The 18,214-nt window shown below is 40.3% G+C and overlaps 1 protein-coding gene across 2 annotated transcripts in view; it reads left to right on the forward strand.

The window, feature by feature from the left end:
• The window catches only part of FLT1 (fms related receptor tyrosine kinase 1), a 110,961-nt gene that overhangs the window by 55,830 nt on the left and 36,917 nt on the right, over positions 1-18,214 (forward strand). For both annotated transcript variants that reach the window (XM_051779012.1, XM_051779013.1), the window contains exons 12-13: positions 6,704-6,812; positions 14,228-14,518. In XM_051779012.1, the coding sequence (XP_051634972.1) occupies positions 6,704-6,812; positions 14,228-14,518 (400 nt within the window). The remainder of the gene's footprint in view (positions 1-6,703; positions 6,813-14,227; positions 14,519-18,214) is intronic.

Here is an 18,214-nt window from a genome sequence, read left to right on the forward strand (position 1 = left end):
TGCAGCCCAAGGGTCATTCTCAATCTCCCAGAGCAAATTCAGAGAGACACAGTTCAAGCAGAACCCTTCCACATCTGCTGCAATATTGTAAGGCTGTTAATAGCACTGAGCTCACTGAATGCAGCACGTCATCACAAGCGTCTGGCTCTGATGGACTACTGTGAGCAGTTCTGCTACTGCAAGCAGCTGTGAACAGCTCTCTGAGGCTCTTCCACGTTAATGGTGTCCTGCAATCTAAACAGAATGTCTATCCCACTTTCATATCCCCACACAGCAAGCATGGTAGAAACAATCTCAAAGCTCAATGGAAACAACAAAGATGTAGGAGACAAAGTGGTGGAAGAATGGAGGAAGATGGATGAAGAACCTGAAAAAGGCTGCACACTTGGGTTACTATGAAAGGCGAAATTAGGGTGGTCACAGGATGAGATTATTGTAACCAAGGGAAAAGATGAAAAAGGAATTATCAAAAGGTTTCTTTAGCAATCAAGGTAGCTGTTTTCACCTTCTTAAAGACTTCGTGCCAATTCCACACATTTTCTCTACGTGCAACATCTGAGTGCCTCCAGTTTGGCTCTTTGCTGTGGTCAGTTCTTTGTTTCTCTGTGGTTATCAGGGTAGTCACAAATATATTTTAAAGTTAGAAAAACCTCAAACCCTGTGTCTGTGCAGTTAAAGTAGTGCAGGAAGCCTGCACTATATTATTCTTCTGGTGACAGAGAAACCGTGACAACAGTGTTATAGTAACATTTCCGCTGAAGCCTCTCTAAAAGGACATTGAGAAACTTGAGTGGTATAATGAAAGAACTTTGTAACATCAACCATAATACTTAATCATAATACAACACTTGAAGTGATTTGATTTCCCCACCCAAAGTTTTAATTCTTGTTTTGTTGGACATTTCAGTGATTTCCTACAAAGTTGCGCTATTCTTAGTCTTATCATGTAAACAGGTCACAGACACTCTCCTGTCATTCAACTACCAAACCCCATCACTTCTCAGTGTTCCCAGCTAAAGCTAACTGCTACGTATAACTGAGGGCTAATACTGATTATTATTCTTTGCATGGGCTGTGTTCATTAAAATGTCAATCTGTGAATGACCTGCAATTATAAGGTACAAAAAGCTGGTGCATTCATTGTTACCAGTGCATACATACAGGCAAGTGTTCCCTCCTGTGTGTGCAGGCACACACTGGTTTATCAATAGCTTTGACAGGAGTCAGTACCCCTTGTACAGGGGTAGAAGAGACAGGGTGCTGCAGGAGAAGTTGACAAGGATCCTGGGTATGGAGAATGTGCAGAAAAACACTAAGAGGGTGAGTTCACATGAGGGAGAGTAAAAAGCGTGGTTCAAGAAGAAAGGATGATAAATCTGAGGGAAGGAGACAATAGACAAGAGGGCAGTTGAGTACAGGGAAAAGTTGGAGGGAGTGAGACAAAACTCCCTTGTTTTGGGGAAATAACCTATAGAATCACATTCTTGAGAAACCAAAATGGAACAGAATGAGGGGTGACTGCCTCACCCCTCTGTTGTTAGCAAATATTGAGGTCCCACTGACAACAGCAGGTACCATGTGTCTGTGTCACAGGATATGCCTTCAAGAACTGTGTGTAGAGGGTAATAATGCATGAAGTTGTGGTTTATCATGCATATATGTGTGTGTGTGCATATATATATATATATACGCACACACACACACAAATATATATGGCTTTGTTTTCCACTGCATAAATACCTTACTGACAGGGGTTTTTAGTGGTCCCATCCCTTGTGAGTGACAAAACCACCTGACTTCATGGAAAATGGAAAGTAATGGCCCTGTAACATGATTCTGTAAGATGAAACCTAGATTCGCCCTTGTCCATCTCTGGTTTGGCTGGCAACAATGGGTCAACCTGACTGAGGGTAGTATTAAAACTCCCAACATAGAGGCAGAGTGTTAGATAGTCAGAAGAGTCAGTCCTTCCTAGACATGACTAATAAGGTGTGACCATGCAAAATAGAATGGTTCCATCTCTCCTGCATCTTCTATGCCAAGCCCTAAATGTCTACCTCTCTTCCACATCCCCACATTACTGATGAAATGAGGAAGCACATGTTGTGTCTCTTCTCAGTCCTGATACATGCCATCTGTCTGGCCAGTACGTCTGTACAGATTGTCCACCTGAAACCCAAAGCAGAAGAGAAAGCTGTTTAGCTCACTACAGCAACATTTTGATCTTTCTTCTCTGCCCAGCAGCTGCTTTTCATGAAATGCATGAGATATTTGTGCTTTGAGTTGTCAGTAAATTTTAGTTGCAATTGGACAATGGATTCAAAAATTACTGAGCATGTGGGGGAAGAGAGGATACTGGCAGACAGATGGACAGGCTGGCAGACAGATGGACATACGGACATTGTGATCTTCCTCAGAAATCAGGCTAAAGATAGCAGCAGCAGTGTCGCTTGCCTCTCTTCAGCACATTGTAACTTCTTCTGGAGCCTTCTTAAGTGCTACTAGAATCGCTGTCAACACTTTCAAGCAGATCATTGCGAGGTGCCAGTGGAGCCAAGCCCTCGGTGAGATTAAAACCAGCAGAATTTGGCGCCTGCTACTGCTGAGCTGCAACTCCCTCCAGCTCCTGAAACTGATCGCCTGCCTTGGTGCAAAAGGGAGGTGTGAATCAAGTGCTACCTTGCCCTACGCCTGGCCGTGGAGAGGAGAGCAGGAGGTGCCCTGGTGTAGCTGTCTGTGGCGTTATTCCTTGCCAGTCAGCCAGCTGTGTGCGGGCTGGGAGGGCAGCACGGGGTGCAGAGAGAAACTGCAGCTCTGCTTGCTACAGAGCAGTACCTTGCAGTGACTTTCCTGTCTGACCCTGGGGGGGCAGAAGGTGCTCTCCTGCATATATTCGTGTTCTGCTGTTGAAGATATTTTGGTGTTTCTTCGATGGTGGTCCTGAAGGTGAAACATGTTGTCCAGATGTTTTGCACTGGCGCTCCTTGCCAACATGTGAGACACATAGTTCACATGTCTTTGGCACAAACAGACCAATCCAACAGTGCACTACCAATATTTAGATATGGGTCTTCCTAAATAATATTCCTTTAGCCAAAGATAAATCCAAGGGCTTGAAGAGAGCATATTTTCATTTATTTTCTTATTTTTTAAAACAAATACATGTTCTTAAAAGCATAAATAGCAGGGAATCAGAAATAATTTACACACTTGCACTAACCTGCTCTATGCTGAAAGGGCAGTATTTTGTTTTTAAAATATATGGACTGTTTCAGGAAGTCGGGACAGCAATCTCTGAGCAGAGCATGTTTATGCCAGTGTCTGCAGAGGCCTTCTAGGAGTCACACAAGAGTCATATTGCCAACCATTTTCTGAAAACTCCCCTCGCTTCACTGCCAACAGCTAAAGCAGTGCTAATCCTATATCTCAGCTACTCCGAAAAAAGAAAAATTGAAGCAGACCATCCAAAGGAAAGACCAGCCCAACCTGGCTCCAACACAGTGATCATGCCAGTTGCTTTGCACTGTCTTTGTCCCTCAGTCTTTGCCTCATGAGTTTCCATGTGAAACAAATCTGTAAATTCCTCTTTCATTTCTTAGGTTTTCTGCTTTATGCTCTTCTATTTGCCAGCTAAAGCTGCAATAATATGGGATTTACTTCCCTAGCCCACACCTTTCAGATGAACCTGTAGCATAGTGCTTCAGCTGATATGGTGGGAGTAGAAAGAAGGAATAAAGGACCAAAACCTGAGTGGTAAATGAGGGTTGCGAACAGATAATACTCAAGATACTGAGCACGCCAGGAGGAATTTGCCTGTTCTGGCAAACTAGATTCAGTCTTTCTGTATATAATGTGGTTGCAAATCTAGGATCTGAAACTCCCTGTTGCGAAGCCAGATGATACAAAGTTGCGAGAACTTTTTCATCTTTTGCTGCAATAGCTATACAGCGAAACCATGCTGCACAAGCTGATCTCAAACAGTCATGGTTGCTCAATAAACAGCAACATGCCAGGCTCCTCTGGTGGGTTTTAGCTGGCATCTTCAATGCAAAACACAGACTGCACCACTGGAGGGCTCACAAACTATTTAGAGAGATGTTATCTTATCCTTAAGACTAATTTATAAGCTAAAAGGTTTATGTCGAGATGTGTTGTCCCTAAAACATTCTACTCTGTTGCAAAGTCAGTCTTGCTTTTTCCTAGACACCATGGCTTTCCCTGCTTAGTCAAGTAAACATATCAATGACTGCTCTCTGGCACTAAGGCCTCCTGTGTTCATAATATATATTTCCCTTACCTTCCAAAAAGACGTCACTTGCATGGAAGTTGCCTGTTGGAAGTGATCCTTGGCCCATGCTAGAAAAGTATTTGGGACAGTGCAAGTTGGTCAAAACCAAAACAGTGCTGGGGGAGAAGCTAACAGTTTAAAGAACAGAATTTTAGTGCTGATGAATGTTCTCTCAGGCAATTTAATACACAAGAAGCATGTTGTGTATGTAAGTAACTGCAGTCCTGATGCTTTAGCGTAACTGTATGCACCATCCTCAGTGTAACAAAACTAATAATCACATAGTATTCAGCTGCAGCAGTAAATCTCAAGATTGGATGCACAATTTTTCATTAAAAATGAATACCTTGTGATATAAGGGCAAAATACAGTCTGATACTACCAAAAATTTTTCAAACCATTGGAGTAATTGTGGGAGGAATAGTTGGCATATATTTTTCGGGCTCAAAAATGTTTTGCCTCTGTGTATAGTAGGATAAAGACAGGTGTCCTGGAGTCAGAGAGCAAGAGCTTCATTCTCCTTCACTGTGTATTTTAGGTCACAGTTGCTACCTGGGCAAAGTTGCTATGAGTTAATACCGACTAGCAGAAAAAGTCTGGGATGGCAGAAATAGTTTTTAACCACCCACATCAGCCTTCTGTGGTAGTCATTATGGGACTTCCTTCTGTTCTGAGTTAGTGTTGATAAAATAGCTGCAGGAATCCTGGTGCTGGGCCCTGTGTCCACACTTTGCAAAATTATGTTTAAAAACTGAAGAAATTCAAAGAGAATGACAAAATATAGACAGAGCTGGACCCATCCTTTATAATTAGAAATTTGCAGAGGTCAGCCTCTTGAATTTAGCAAAACAGGATGATTTTTTTCTAAGATGTGTAATTAAGTATCTAGTATTATTGATCCTCTTTCATCTCAGAGAACATCCAAAAAGGTAGTTTAGAAAAATTCTACCTAGAAATGTTATGTAGTTTGTTAGCAGACCACTGAGACAGCTTTACAGGGTAATGGTGCTGTTAGCATCATTTGCAGTGAATTTATCATAGTGCAGTCTTCTAAAACAAATAAGCCAAAATCAAATGACTTGACTCCACTGTGTTTGCTTGAGTAGTAGGAAAAGTAATAGACTCTTTCTACTAAAGAATAAATTTGGGAAGCCAGAAGATTTGTACTAATCAAGGGTTCACCAGGAGTTTGGAGATAGCTATGAAGTCTCCAAGTAGAGAGAGAAGCAGTGCAAACAATCAACCAGTGTTTATGTAGAAATGTAGATAACTGGTCCTTATTTATCACTGACTCACCCTCTTGGGCTTGTCTCTGAACTCCAGCAATCAGGCAGACTTAAAAGAATGTATTAATTGCACAAAACTGATTTTAAGGTTTTTGGAAAAGCCAAATAATTCCAAACAGGATTCTGTGGCCATACAGTTTCCTTTTGTCACCATCCCAGCTCTGCCTGTAACTCCAGCCAAAATGTGCTTTACAGAAGAAGTAAAATGGAGACAGAACGACAGAAGATTAAGCTACCACGTTGTAACTGGGAACATGTTACACTGATGAGCTTCATGTTCATGCCCCATGTCTCAATTCCATAATAGAATGACACCTCAGTTTTTTCTGTATAACTTTCCTCTTTTGCTTAGTGCCTAAGCCATTAGATTGTGTCTTTCCATCACCCTGAAGGTAAAGCTCTTATTATTACGGTGGTTTTTATTTTTATAAAGGCACATTAGACATTGCTGGTCCCTGGCTTTTGAAGGTCTTATCTTGCAAGTCATATAACTCTGAGAAAATATTTAGTGTGATGGACCTCTTACGATGGTGATAGAATACAATGTAAATAAAACTGACGTATTATTATTTAATAATAGAATTATTAAGTCCAAGACGAGAAAATAGTACAAAAAAGCACATCTGTTTTGCCCCTGTCCTTCCTCACCTAACACATATGTGGGAAAATGAAAGAGAAATCAAAAGAGTTTAGTGCCAAATGGAGCTATGTTGTGGGTTTTTTCCCAGCATTATCCAAGTGCCTGAGGCATGCCTCACCTATTCCCTTTGCAGTTTGGCTCTTCTATTGCAGGCTGCTCAGGTGAAACGCACTGTATCATGCTTCATGTTTTATAGCTTACCGTTACATCACCATCGAGAGATAAATCGATCTGAAAGACACATTCAAAGATTTTTGGTTGTGATGGTTCTGATAATGTAAAGGTCACCCAAGGAACTTGTTTCCTGTTATTCTTTTATACTTTCCAAAACTGTATATGGTGACATCTCCTTTAAATAGCCCCCGAGGTGCCCATCACTGAACAAATGGAAAGAGTGGATCATGGGACTGCCAATGGTGACTTAAAAAAAACCAGAAGGGAACAGAGTTGCTGAGCCAATGAGAACTAAACCTCTTCTTTCTTTTGCAGACTGCTAGCACTCTTGTTGTAGCTGAGGCCAAATCTTCTGGAATCTACAGCTGTATGGCATCCAATAAAGTGGGAAAATCCGAAAGAAATGTCAGCTTTATTGTAACAGGTAAGATTTAGTCCCCCTTACAGTCAAAGATGTTTCCTGGTCTGAGGATTATAACTGCTAGGATGTTGTGGCTTTTTAATATACCACAGTTTGAGAATTGTTGTAATGTATACACTTGTAAACTCATACTGTACTTTAGGTAGCTTGCACAGCAGCTGGTCTGGATTTCTAAGAAGGACGCCAAATTGGAGAATGACTCATTCCTCCATCAAATATCCAGGAAGATATTTTGCTTTGACAAATTGCTTACAAATGCAGCAAGCTGTAATTCCCTGTTTGGTTCATCTAGTCTCTGCAGTCATTCCTGCAGAGTCATTCATACATTTCATACATTTCTTACATTCCTGCAGAGTCATTCATACATTTCATACATTCCTGCAGAGTCATTTCATACATTTTACTGTATTTTTATACACCAGTTAGCCAGTTTCATGTGTGACACTGATGGTTTCTACAGCCTCATCCTGTTGCCCACCAGGTTGTCTCACAATATGGTGTCTAGAACAGTTCCAGGGTCTGCAGGCAGTGTGCTAGACAAGGGGGGTCTGGGGTACCCCTCACAGATCTCAGGGACTATGGCAACTAGTAGGCAGAATATCTCAGAGTACAAACTATAGAGTTTTGTTTCCTCTTCTGAGACTGGCAACCTTGGATGTCATTTGGGCCATGGCACTGAAAATTCTCATAATGTTAACTGCACGTATGAGTATGCTTTTAGTTGTTTTTTCATTATGAGATATGTTTAGATGTTTTCAAGTTCACAAATTATTAAATGTTTTACTTCAGGAATTATTGAAAAAAAACCCCACAATGAGTTTTGGGAATAATTACTGCATGATTTAGCAATGTAAAGTCTGCGCATGCCATTACAAAGGATTTGTTTTCTGTTGAAAGATTTTATTTTTGTTTTGTTTATTAAGGGGTAGTTCATAGAGTACTTGGGCTGTTAGCAATTTTCGGGGTAGATCACAAAGAAAGATAATTAATTTGAAAATATGAGAAAAGGCAAAAAGGTTAAAATATTTAGATACTTTAATCTCAAAATCATAATCTTAAAGCCCAAAGGGGAAAATAATTTTAATGCATCCCTTTTAATTTTTGCTTTCTTTTATCTGATTTTTTTATGTTGTCGTTCTCTTGCTTATCATTCTGATGAGTGATTTCAGTGAAACTCATTCTGTTTCTATTATGAGAGATATCAAAAGAGAGTAGACACACACTCACTAGATTTGGTTAAAAAAAAAGCTACTTCAAAAAATGTCCTCCCTCCCAATTTCACGGACCAAAATTTATATTTTTTAAATATCCTGACTGACATAATAGAATCATAGAATACCAGGTTGGAAGAGAACTCAAGGATCATCTGGTGCAACCTTTCTTGGTAAAATCACAGCATCCTGTCCAGACATATTTTAGAAGTGCCCAACATTGGGAAATCCACCACTTCCCTGGGGAGATTATTCCAATGACTGATTGTCCTTACTGTGAAAAATTTCTTCTCGTGTCCAAACAGAATCTCCATAAGAGTAACTCATAGCCATTAAGCCTCCCTAAGAGTAACTCATAGCCATTAAGCCTCACCTTTTCAATGTGTCTCCTTGTAAAAAGGGAGTCTCCATCTTCTTTGTAGTCACTCTTTAGATACTGGAACATGGTGATAAGGTCTCCACTAAGCTTTCTTTTCTCAAGGCTGAACAAACTCTGTTCTCTCAACCTCTCCTCATAAGGCAGGCTTCCCAGTCCTTTGATCATCATCTTTGTGGCACCTCTCTGGACCCTCTCCAGACTGTCCGCATCCTTTTTTATATAGAGGGGACCAAAACTGAACACAGTATTCTGGGTATGGCCTTACAAGTGCTGGGGAGAGTATAATGACTTCTTTATCTCTGCTGGTGATGCCCTTGTTGATGCAACCCAGCAGCCTGTTGACTTTTTTTGACACAGCAACACCCTCTTCACTCATGTTGAGCTTATTGTCCACTCCAGGTCCCTTTCCACAGAGCTGCTTCCAGTGTGTGGATCTGTTGACTTAGATAAAGTGGTTTTGAACTTCCAGGAGAGCACCCTTTCTTCTAATTGGTAATGTGAAATAAAAGATAGCTTGGGCATCAATACTTTTCACTGGCACCTCCAGGACTTCATAGTTTTCCTTGAGTCTGCCCAGATTCTAGCTTGCAGTATCACTCATGAGCACATGAAAGAGTAGAATTAATAGTAGTCTGCTCTTGACAAGTTGTGACACCCTCTCAGCAACATCTCAGACCTTACCTCCCAGAAGGCAGCATAATTCCCTGTCAGGCCAGCAGATGGGTGCCTTAGTGTCCTTAAACAGAGTCACCTACTATGAGCACTTGTCACTTCTTTTTAGAGTATCCACTGTTGTGCTACTTGGACAGTTTCACCTGACAGACTTTGTTTGTGGGTGTCTACAGCTGTTAAAGCTCCATATCGTAATACACTTTTGCATTTAGAAAGTACCAGTTATCTATAAATATAGAAATTTTGTAAGAAACATGACAAGTATAAACAGATAAGTGACATATAGGTAGGTTGTTTGGTAAAGGACAGAAACAAGAAAAATGTCTCCATGTTCTACTAATGAGTGTGACAATACCATTTGCCACCTTGACTGTTGTCCCCACTCTCAAATCACAGTTTTGCTTTTGCCCCTATCCTCTCATTTTGTCTGTTCAGACAGAAAGCTAAACAATACATGTCTCCACAAATTATTGTGCCAGCTGTGCTGTATTCTCCTCTTTGTGTGGGTACTTCGCATGTAACATGGAGCAGTCACTGAGAGTCATTCGCTGAGACTGTTTCTCTTTTAATGTGCAAAGATGCTGAATTTGGCCTTCTCTAACTCTTACTCTTCAGTTTTCAAGAGGTCATATGGGACATCCTGAAACCAAATGAATTGGGCCACATTCGCTGTATCCAAATCTCCCTTTCAAAGTTTTGATGGTGGTTTCAGGTATGTTAGTGAATTGACATGAAGGAGTTAATTTCCCTACTTAGATCTCACATTCTTAGATCTTAACCAAGGAGAGAAGGAAATCCTTCTCCTTGATACCAAAACTTGCACGAGAAAATGCAGAAAATTGTGACTTCCTTTGAAGATCTTATATTGGCTAGTGTCCAGAAAGAGGAGTGGCAGCTTTATTGGCAGCTTTATTATGGTTTGGAAATTCTTAGTATCTTGACTGGAGGCAAACATTCTTTATATGGTGGTGAAGTTGAAATGAATTTGTCCTTTATGTTCCTGGAGCTGAGCACTTCAGTTGTGTGTCATGGAAAGTCCTGATCATCTACTGACACTCACTTCCATTGATTGAAAGCAGTATAAACAGTACTGCTGTGTTGTCCTTACAAAAATCCAGTTAGGCTCATCATGATATCCTCCATCAGGCTGAGACCAAACTGCCATGGCTGGGTAGAGCCTGTGTTTCACATGAAGAAACAAACATGCCCAGAATTTGCTCAAAAACACACTGAGGGAGTAAAAACCCAAGAGCCTTAAATGCTGTTGGATGTGAACAGGACACTGCAAAGTATTTCCTTCTGATGAGTCCAAAACCAATACTTCAGGGCTTGTGTGACAGTTTAGAGCTAATTTGTCTTATGCTGTTGAGTCTGCTGGTGCCGTATGAAGTCAGCCTGAACCACACAAAAGTGTCTAAAAGTAAGAGACGTGTCTAAGCAGGAGAGGATGAACCCTTGTAGGAAAAGATGCTGCTGTCCTCTCTAAAAGTGACAAGCCAGAAATTACTCCAAAAAGCAGATGGAAGCAAAACCTGTTCTTAACAGGAAGAATCCCTTTCCTTGGAGGCAGTCTCCTTCAGGCCTTCTCCTGGGGATGAGAAAATGCATGCACTCCAGTGGCTATAGTGGTGTGAGGAGTCTCTTTACTGTAGATGGAAAACACTAGGAAGGTGGTGGGAAGGCCAAACCTGTCCCAGCAGCCCTAGTTTGGAGTTGACATGTTCCACTCCTTCAGGGAACAGTGAACATGAGGAAATAAGTGCTAGCAGAGAGAACTTGGGAAGAACAAGTCCTTTCTTAAGTTACTGTAAATCTCATTATTTCTGGGCTTCAAGTGCAACTTGCGTGTCTTTCTCTGTGGGGTTTGAAAGTGATATAATTTTATATACTGTGCCTGAGAGTGTGTGACATCAATGCCATGGGCTTTTGAGTAGCTTTCCTATGGCTTCTATTAATCAGAGGGTATTTCTGGGGTGTGATCACTGACTTACTTCTAAAGGCAAATCCTTTTTCAAAATTCAAAAGTAGATGTGAACCTTATATAAAAGCAATGTAGAAAGGTGTTTTCTGAAAGTTCTCCTGCTTGCTGATATGGAAACAGTCTCTGTAACAACAGAGACTCTACCCCACCAAATTTATTTGTGGTAGCCCCCTTTCCTCCAGCCTGCCCCTTTCCCTACATTTTGGGCTGTTTTGCTGGCACACAGCAGGCCCATGGGTGTGTTTGCAATTACAGAGGGTGAAACAGGAACAGCCCTGCCTTATCTTCCTGGTTTCCCGATGACACTAAGCGCATTTTATTTTGAGATTCCTGATGGTGCTTGGCAAAGATAAACAAAATCTTCCATCAGGAAACCTGGGAGCTATTTCCACAGGAAGCTTCAAATCACTAAAGTAAATAAAACCCTTTTACATTATTCCCAGCCACGTTATTTAGCAAGCCTGAGCCTGTGACAATTAGTGAGAGGTGTCATATATTAGGGGGCTCCTGGCCTTTAAACAAATGATTCTCTTGGAATCCTGTGCATTTTGCTTTTGTCCCTGGATTTGTTCAGAAAATAGACTTTCTTCACAGAAGACACATTGAGGAAGAGCTCCAGACCTGACAACGTGAAAGTAGTTGTAACTATATTATTCTGTTGGCACGCTATCCTTTTAGGTTAAAAATAGTCCATTTCCCTCAGTCCCCAGGGATCTTTAGTTTCATCTTAAGAGTTTTGCTTGGCTCTTCTTAACTTTTACTGAGTACTGGCATCTTCAAAAGCAAAAATCACTAGTATTTCTAACCAATACTCTGGCTTTCCCAATGCATATCAGAACAATTTGAGATGTACTGTGAGTAAGACACAGTAATTTCTTTCTTCCAAATACTTACCTATATTCAAAATGTTGGCCCCTTGATTGGTTTTAAGTGTATCTGAATTGAATGCTTTTTAACAAAATTAAGTATAGGATTCACTTCATCTAATTTAAGTCTCAAAGTTAGATATCTAAGCCTAAGCTGGTCATGTAGGGTCTCTTCATAATTAACTGTGAGGGGCCAGGATCTCTGGAATTTGACTCATCCTAGAGTGGTGGTTTGCATTGCCCTCTGGAGGAACTTGTGTCACTCCATGGGCCGTAAACTTCTGCCCATATACAAAACAACTATATTCAAGTAGCTAAGGCTAAATATGATGTACCCCATGTATGGAAATGCTTCATCTTAGCAGCACTTCCAGTCAACATATTCTTGAGATTAGAATCTGGCACCATGTGCTCTAACGTATCAGAAAGGATCCTGATGATAGTCAGTCATAGATGAGTTCACAAAATTTGAAGTTTTTCTTAAAGCTTTGTTTGCTGGAGAGAGAAAAAAGGGAATCCCAATGAAATGTGAGTGGAGCAAGTCAAACAACAGGCTTTAATACCCAATCCAATATTTTAGTTCCAGTGCCTCCATTTGATTGATCTTCAGACTACACACCCGAACTACAGCTGATGACAGGCACACACTTTACTCCCACTGCAAGAGCATGATGAGTTCAACCATCAGAAATCAGGTCTCTCCCTGGAAGGCATCTACAGTCAGAAGAAATTTCAATCCAGGACTATCAGAAGCTCACTTACCCTGTGTAAACTCAGGGCTAAGTGTGGAAAAGAGGACATTATGGGGAGCAACTGATGCTTTCAATAGGCAGAACTTTAAACGGCAGCAGTGAGCAGGTCATGTTCGTGGTCCCCCTGGGAGGCAAGGCAGCTCAGTTTGTGATGTGGGGATTTAGGGACAAGCTTTCTGATGGATTGGTGAATCAATGAAAGAGGTTAGTGAAAGAATGCGTGGGATATTATTCACTTGAGATCTACATTTTACTGAAGTGACATTAAACCCAAAGCGACATCGGTAAGAATGGAGTTGATTGAAAGTCAGCATTGAGCTGTTCACACTCTAAGAAACAGTAAAAGAAGGCATAATTCTCCCTTATGAAAGAATAAGCCATTCTTAGGATTTCAAGTCAAGTTTACAGCCAAGTGCCGTAGCAATTAGTAGTGAAAGAACAATTGAAAATGGCCAAAGTCGATGTCACTTGACCGAGAAGAAGGAAATTACTTTATCAGAATATTGGCTACAAATAAGCCAAGAAAGTTTGCATTCTAGGAGTAAAACTTGGAAGTGCTTTCTCTCAGGAACTTGCTTTACTTTCCCTGAGGTCAGTGATATAACTGCCTTGCTGGAGGGATGAGCCCCAGGTGGAGGCAGCTGGGAGGCAGCTTACACAGCCACTGCTCTGTGACACTCACCAGGTGAAGGAAGCTGCAAGTAGCACTACAATAAACCACATACTTTTTCCAGTATGACTTTTTACACTTGTTGGCTAAATTATTCCTGCCTGAACTATCTGCTGTGAGGCGAAAACTTAAGCCATATTTACACTGAGTAAATGGATCCTTGATTTCTCTCAGGTGAAAATATTTTTCACCTATGTTTAATGCCAAGCCACCTAAACAAAGTAATCTTCATCCTAGTGCTGCCCACATGCAGCTGGCCACTCAGACCAGAGGGTACTTTCTGCTTTCCTCTTGTGTGTCTGGCACACTTTAAGTGCGGGGAAGGTAAATACCTAATTTCCGAGGGAAATCTCAGGTATGTGATCACAGGTTCAGTAATTTCTCAGAACTTGAAGCATTTTTAAGAAATAGACACACTTTATCTGAATAGTTATGAATAATATGAAAACAATATAACCAAGCATGATGAAATGCAATACTTTCATACTGCCCTCTTAAGATTCATTTTCTCTTATGCAGTTCATAAACTGGAACTGTGATCAGAATTTCCCTCCTTTTTCAGAGTCCCACTGTGCTGTCTTTAAACAATTCTGCTTTTGGTACCTTGCTCCAGTCTGTCTTATCTTGGCATAACATTTATACAAACTCATTACTTCCAAGAGCAACTTCAGTTTACACGAACTGATGTCTGTGCCCAAGTGTCTCATAGCTCCAAGACAAATTATAAGAATAGCTGGAGCCTAGCATATGAAAGATTACAGACTTGAGTAGGAAGAAAATGACATTGATTATTTCAAAGACTTCCCGAAAAGGGGGAAAATATATGCAGTGTTAATTTTGTCTCATTCTCTTCATATAAACTGAAAAGTGTTCTTGATTTTTGACAGATGTACCAAGCGGATTCCATATTAGTTTGGAAAAAATGCCCATTGAAGGAGAGAATTTGGTATTGTCCTGTTCGGCCAACAAATTCCTGTACAAAGACATTGCTTGGATTTTACCGAGGACAGTCAACAATCAAACAAAAGCAAAAAGGTCTCACAACAAGGAGTATTCCACCACCCTCACTCTGACCATCAAAAACGTTTCCCTGGCACACTCAGGCACCTATGCCTGCAGAGCAAGGAACATATACACGGGGAAAGAAGTGCTTCAAAAGAAAGACGTTACAATCAGAGGTGAGCACTGCAACAAAAAGGCTGTTTACTCTCGGATCCTCAAATATAAAAGCACAAGGAATGATTGTACAACACAAAGCGATGTAAAACATTAAAGGACTCATTAAACAGTAAGAGGTGTCTCATATCATCTTGATTTCTTATTACTGTTGCTACCTTTCAAGCCCTGAGGTGGTGCTCATTCCCCCAAGGTTGGGATATAGGAGGAATAGCAAACAAAAACCTAATGCGTGAGCTTCCAGTTGAGTTCAGACGGGTGTTTTCTGCTTTGACAAGGCACGTGGAAGCTGGGGTTTGGAAGATGCCCCGTGCTACATTTTACATGTCGTTATTTTTATTCTTGCTGTCTCCTACTGAGCAATAAGGAAAACTTTGGATCACTCTTTTCTTCTGCTTTGATATCGGCCTCATCAAAAGTGTCAAAGCTGAATAAACTGATTAACTTTAAAAACTGCTGTTTTCAGTCAACAACGGACATTTAATAAGCTAACTTAAATGTGCAGAAGGAGCACAATTCAGTTTGAGATTGACTGGACTATATATTTTTTATTTTAATCTGATCTTGATGGACTTATAAATATTACCTGCTGAGCAAGTTCTAATGCTTATTTATTTGAAATTATTTTCTACACTAAAGTACATTAATCTTAAAAGTATCTTCTAAAAGAAGTATGCAGGGAAGAAATAAAAATGTTGATATAATGCACAGACCTATCATATCATTTATAATAATGATGATTTTAAAACTGACAGACATGAACCATGTTTCTCCAAATAAATCCAGGTAGACTTCCAGTTGCTGTGTTGGTCAATTTTTAAAGTCAGTTCTGCACTAATGTAAAAAACTACTGATAAAATTTTGAGTGTTGCTCCTGGCCTGAAGATTCAGGAATTTGTAATGTTGTAATGATTTAATTAAATGAGGAATGTTACAGTAACAAGACTGTCAAGGTTTCAACTGGCACAGTGAGTTAATACATTTCTTAAAATACAAGTTCAAAATTGAAGCCATTAAAAGTACTCTTTTGGTATGCAAATGACAATTGGATTTATTATGGGGATTAAGAACCAGCCAAACTTCTGAAGGAGAATTAAGGGCAACTTAAGAATTCCTTGTGAGTGTTTCTCCTTTTTTTCCCCATTGTCATGATTTTACTATGCGATGTTTCTGTGTATTATAAATTCTGTAAAAGGAAGAAGTTGCTATTTTTAATAGATCTGATAACTTTATTTTTTTACAATACATAGCTTTTTATTTTTGGTTACATTTATGATCAATCATTTATATAGCATTTACATAAGCCATAACAAAACAGACCGTAGTGACCAAAATAGAAAAGGAACAAAGTGGCTGTGCTTTTAAAATAGAGGGTGACAACATGACAGTTTGTTGCGCTTGGGAACTCACCCAACTATTTCCTCCTTTAGGTATCGAGACTGTGTCCCACGGCTAAACTTGCCTTTCACGTGGGAATTGCTTTTGTCAAGTGTGAAAGGGTAAACAATAGCATTTCCCCATAATGCCAGTTTCATGGAGCCTAAAATGCTTAGAAAACAATTGATAACCTGGAAGTTGTCAGAGTAAAGAAAAGAATAATCATTTATATCTTGAAATGGCACCTATAGCCTGCTTCTATACAGTAACTCTTTTGTTCATTATTAGTGTGATGGCTTCCAGAAACAATGTGCTCTTGCAAAGGGATCAGGCTCTCTTTTTTCCTAGAACATGCCTAAAAAGCAAGTGAAGTCATTGGTGACTGCTTAAATATGGAGCAAGTGCACTCTTTAGCATTTGCAAGTCTTCAGAAGAATTACAATACAGAATCCCCCTTTTTCCTGGGGTATTTTGTGGGAAGATGTTTGATGGCAAGGTGGGTGGTGATGACAGGACATTATGAATTTTCCATGGCCTTGGGAGCCAGAGCATGATGACTTGTAGCAATCAGTTGCCAGGCAATATAAATTTGGGTCAAAAAAAAAAAAAAGAGATATGTTGATTAGACTGTTCTTCTGTGAAATTGTTGTGAATTGCAATGATGTATATCACTACTGAGTGGATATCCCACTAGCCTAGTCTCAACCAGCACTTAGAGGGCCACACTGTGTAAGGATGTCATAACATCCCAATGTGGCTGTCCGTGTTGGGAGGCTCAGAGAATGCTCACAGGAAACATTTGAGACAAGCAGTTCTTGGTGGCCAGATAAAAACTACCGATGTCACTTTTGATGTCCTCAGGTGACTGGAGAATCTCATGGGTCTGGGGACTTTCTCTGCCTTTTGTTGTGTAATATATTATTTAGGGAGAAAGGTGTGAATTATATTTCTTCTTTTTAAGTGTCAAAAATAAAGCTTGTATTTATATTTTTGTACTGATTAATAAAAATAAGTGAACAGACAACATAATCATAACAAAGGGCAAAAATTGATGGCATACAAATGTAAACCCCAAAATTAACAAATTGTGATTTTTTTTCCCCTTTGTTTGCTTTTGGAAATGCAAATTTGCCCACTCTACCACTCCAGGTCAGATGAGTACTTTGACGCCAGTGTCCCCTTCTCCCCTCTGTAACCCCTCTGCCACTCCCCTGGGCCAAATTCTGCCTACAATGAAGTTCCTTGGAGTAACTGAGAGCAGAGCTTGGCCCAACAAGGCAGCATTTGTGGGCAAGCATGAAGACTGGAGTCAAGTCCGGGGGGCTGCCCTGGGTGCTGAGCCCTGCACTGTGCATGCTGGTGGCCAGGGTAGCCCCTCGGCTTTGGAGTGAGCAGAGTAGGACATTGAAAACTGCTCCCCTTGGCTTCAAGGCAAAAATGAACGGGAGAAAACAGGTGGTTTACAGAAGAGAATAATCCTCATGTTGACCAAGTCCTTGAAAAGTCAGCTGATTGCAGCAGAGAAATTACCGAAAGTGTGTGAATGATGACTTAAGTTTTAAGCAAAAAACTTTTCTTAATATGAAAACCCATCTTTAGTGTATGGCTATAAACAAATTAAAATTAATCACAACTCACAGAACGTGTGATTTGCCTTTGTTGTGTCATCTTGTCTGCTTTCATTTTGGATGTCTGGGATGGGGTGTCTATCAGGGACTGCTGATAAATGTGATGTTGTGTATGTTGAGTTCTTCTCAGCATGTGTACGTGGACATGCATCAGACTGTACCTGTTCATAGTGTGAAAAATGAGAACAGAGCAAAAATCGAGGCGAGGTATCAATGAGAAGAGGGCAGTCTTCTTGGCTGCAAGTCAAATATAGTTGACTATGTCTTTGTGTAGGTATGTGATGAAGAATTTACTTTACAGCGTCTCTCATAAACAATACTTTTTGGGAAGAGAGAACAGATTGTCTACTATGCTGTAAACAATAAACAACTATGTCTATGGAAATAACTGGCTTGCAGCTCAGAAAAGCACAAACTGGTCATTTTATGGTCATGACTATGCTGGAGTTAGTTTCAAGGAGTAAAGATAGCCTACTTTAAAAGTGTTTTTAGTGCTGTGGGGTGCATGCACACTGCATAAGCTGGTGGTACACAGGTGCTTAAGGTTTCTAGAGAGTTTTTATTCACAACTGGTAACAGAATCATTATGAAGATGGAAATGTCTGATGCGTAGTTTTTCTGTAAGGATAGAGAATAATCTTCCAAACACAGAATATCAGATATTCATCTGATATTGAACTTGGTGTATTGGTA

Source organism: Manacus candei, unplaced genomic scaffold (genome assembly GCF_025592945.1).
Source record: "Manacus candei isolate 608988 ecotype Guabito, Panama unplaced genomic scaffold, ASM2559294v1 h1tg000014l, whole genome shotgun sequence".
In the NCBI taxonomy this organism is placed as follows: Eukaryota; Metazoa; Chordata; class Aves; order Passeriformes; family Pipridae; genus Manacus; species Manacus candei.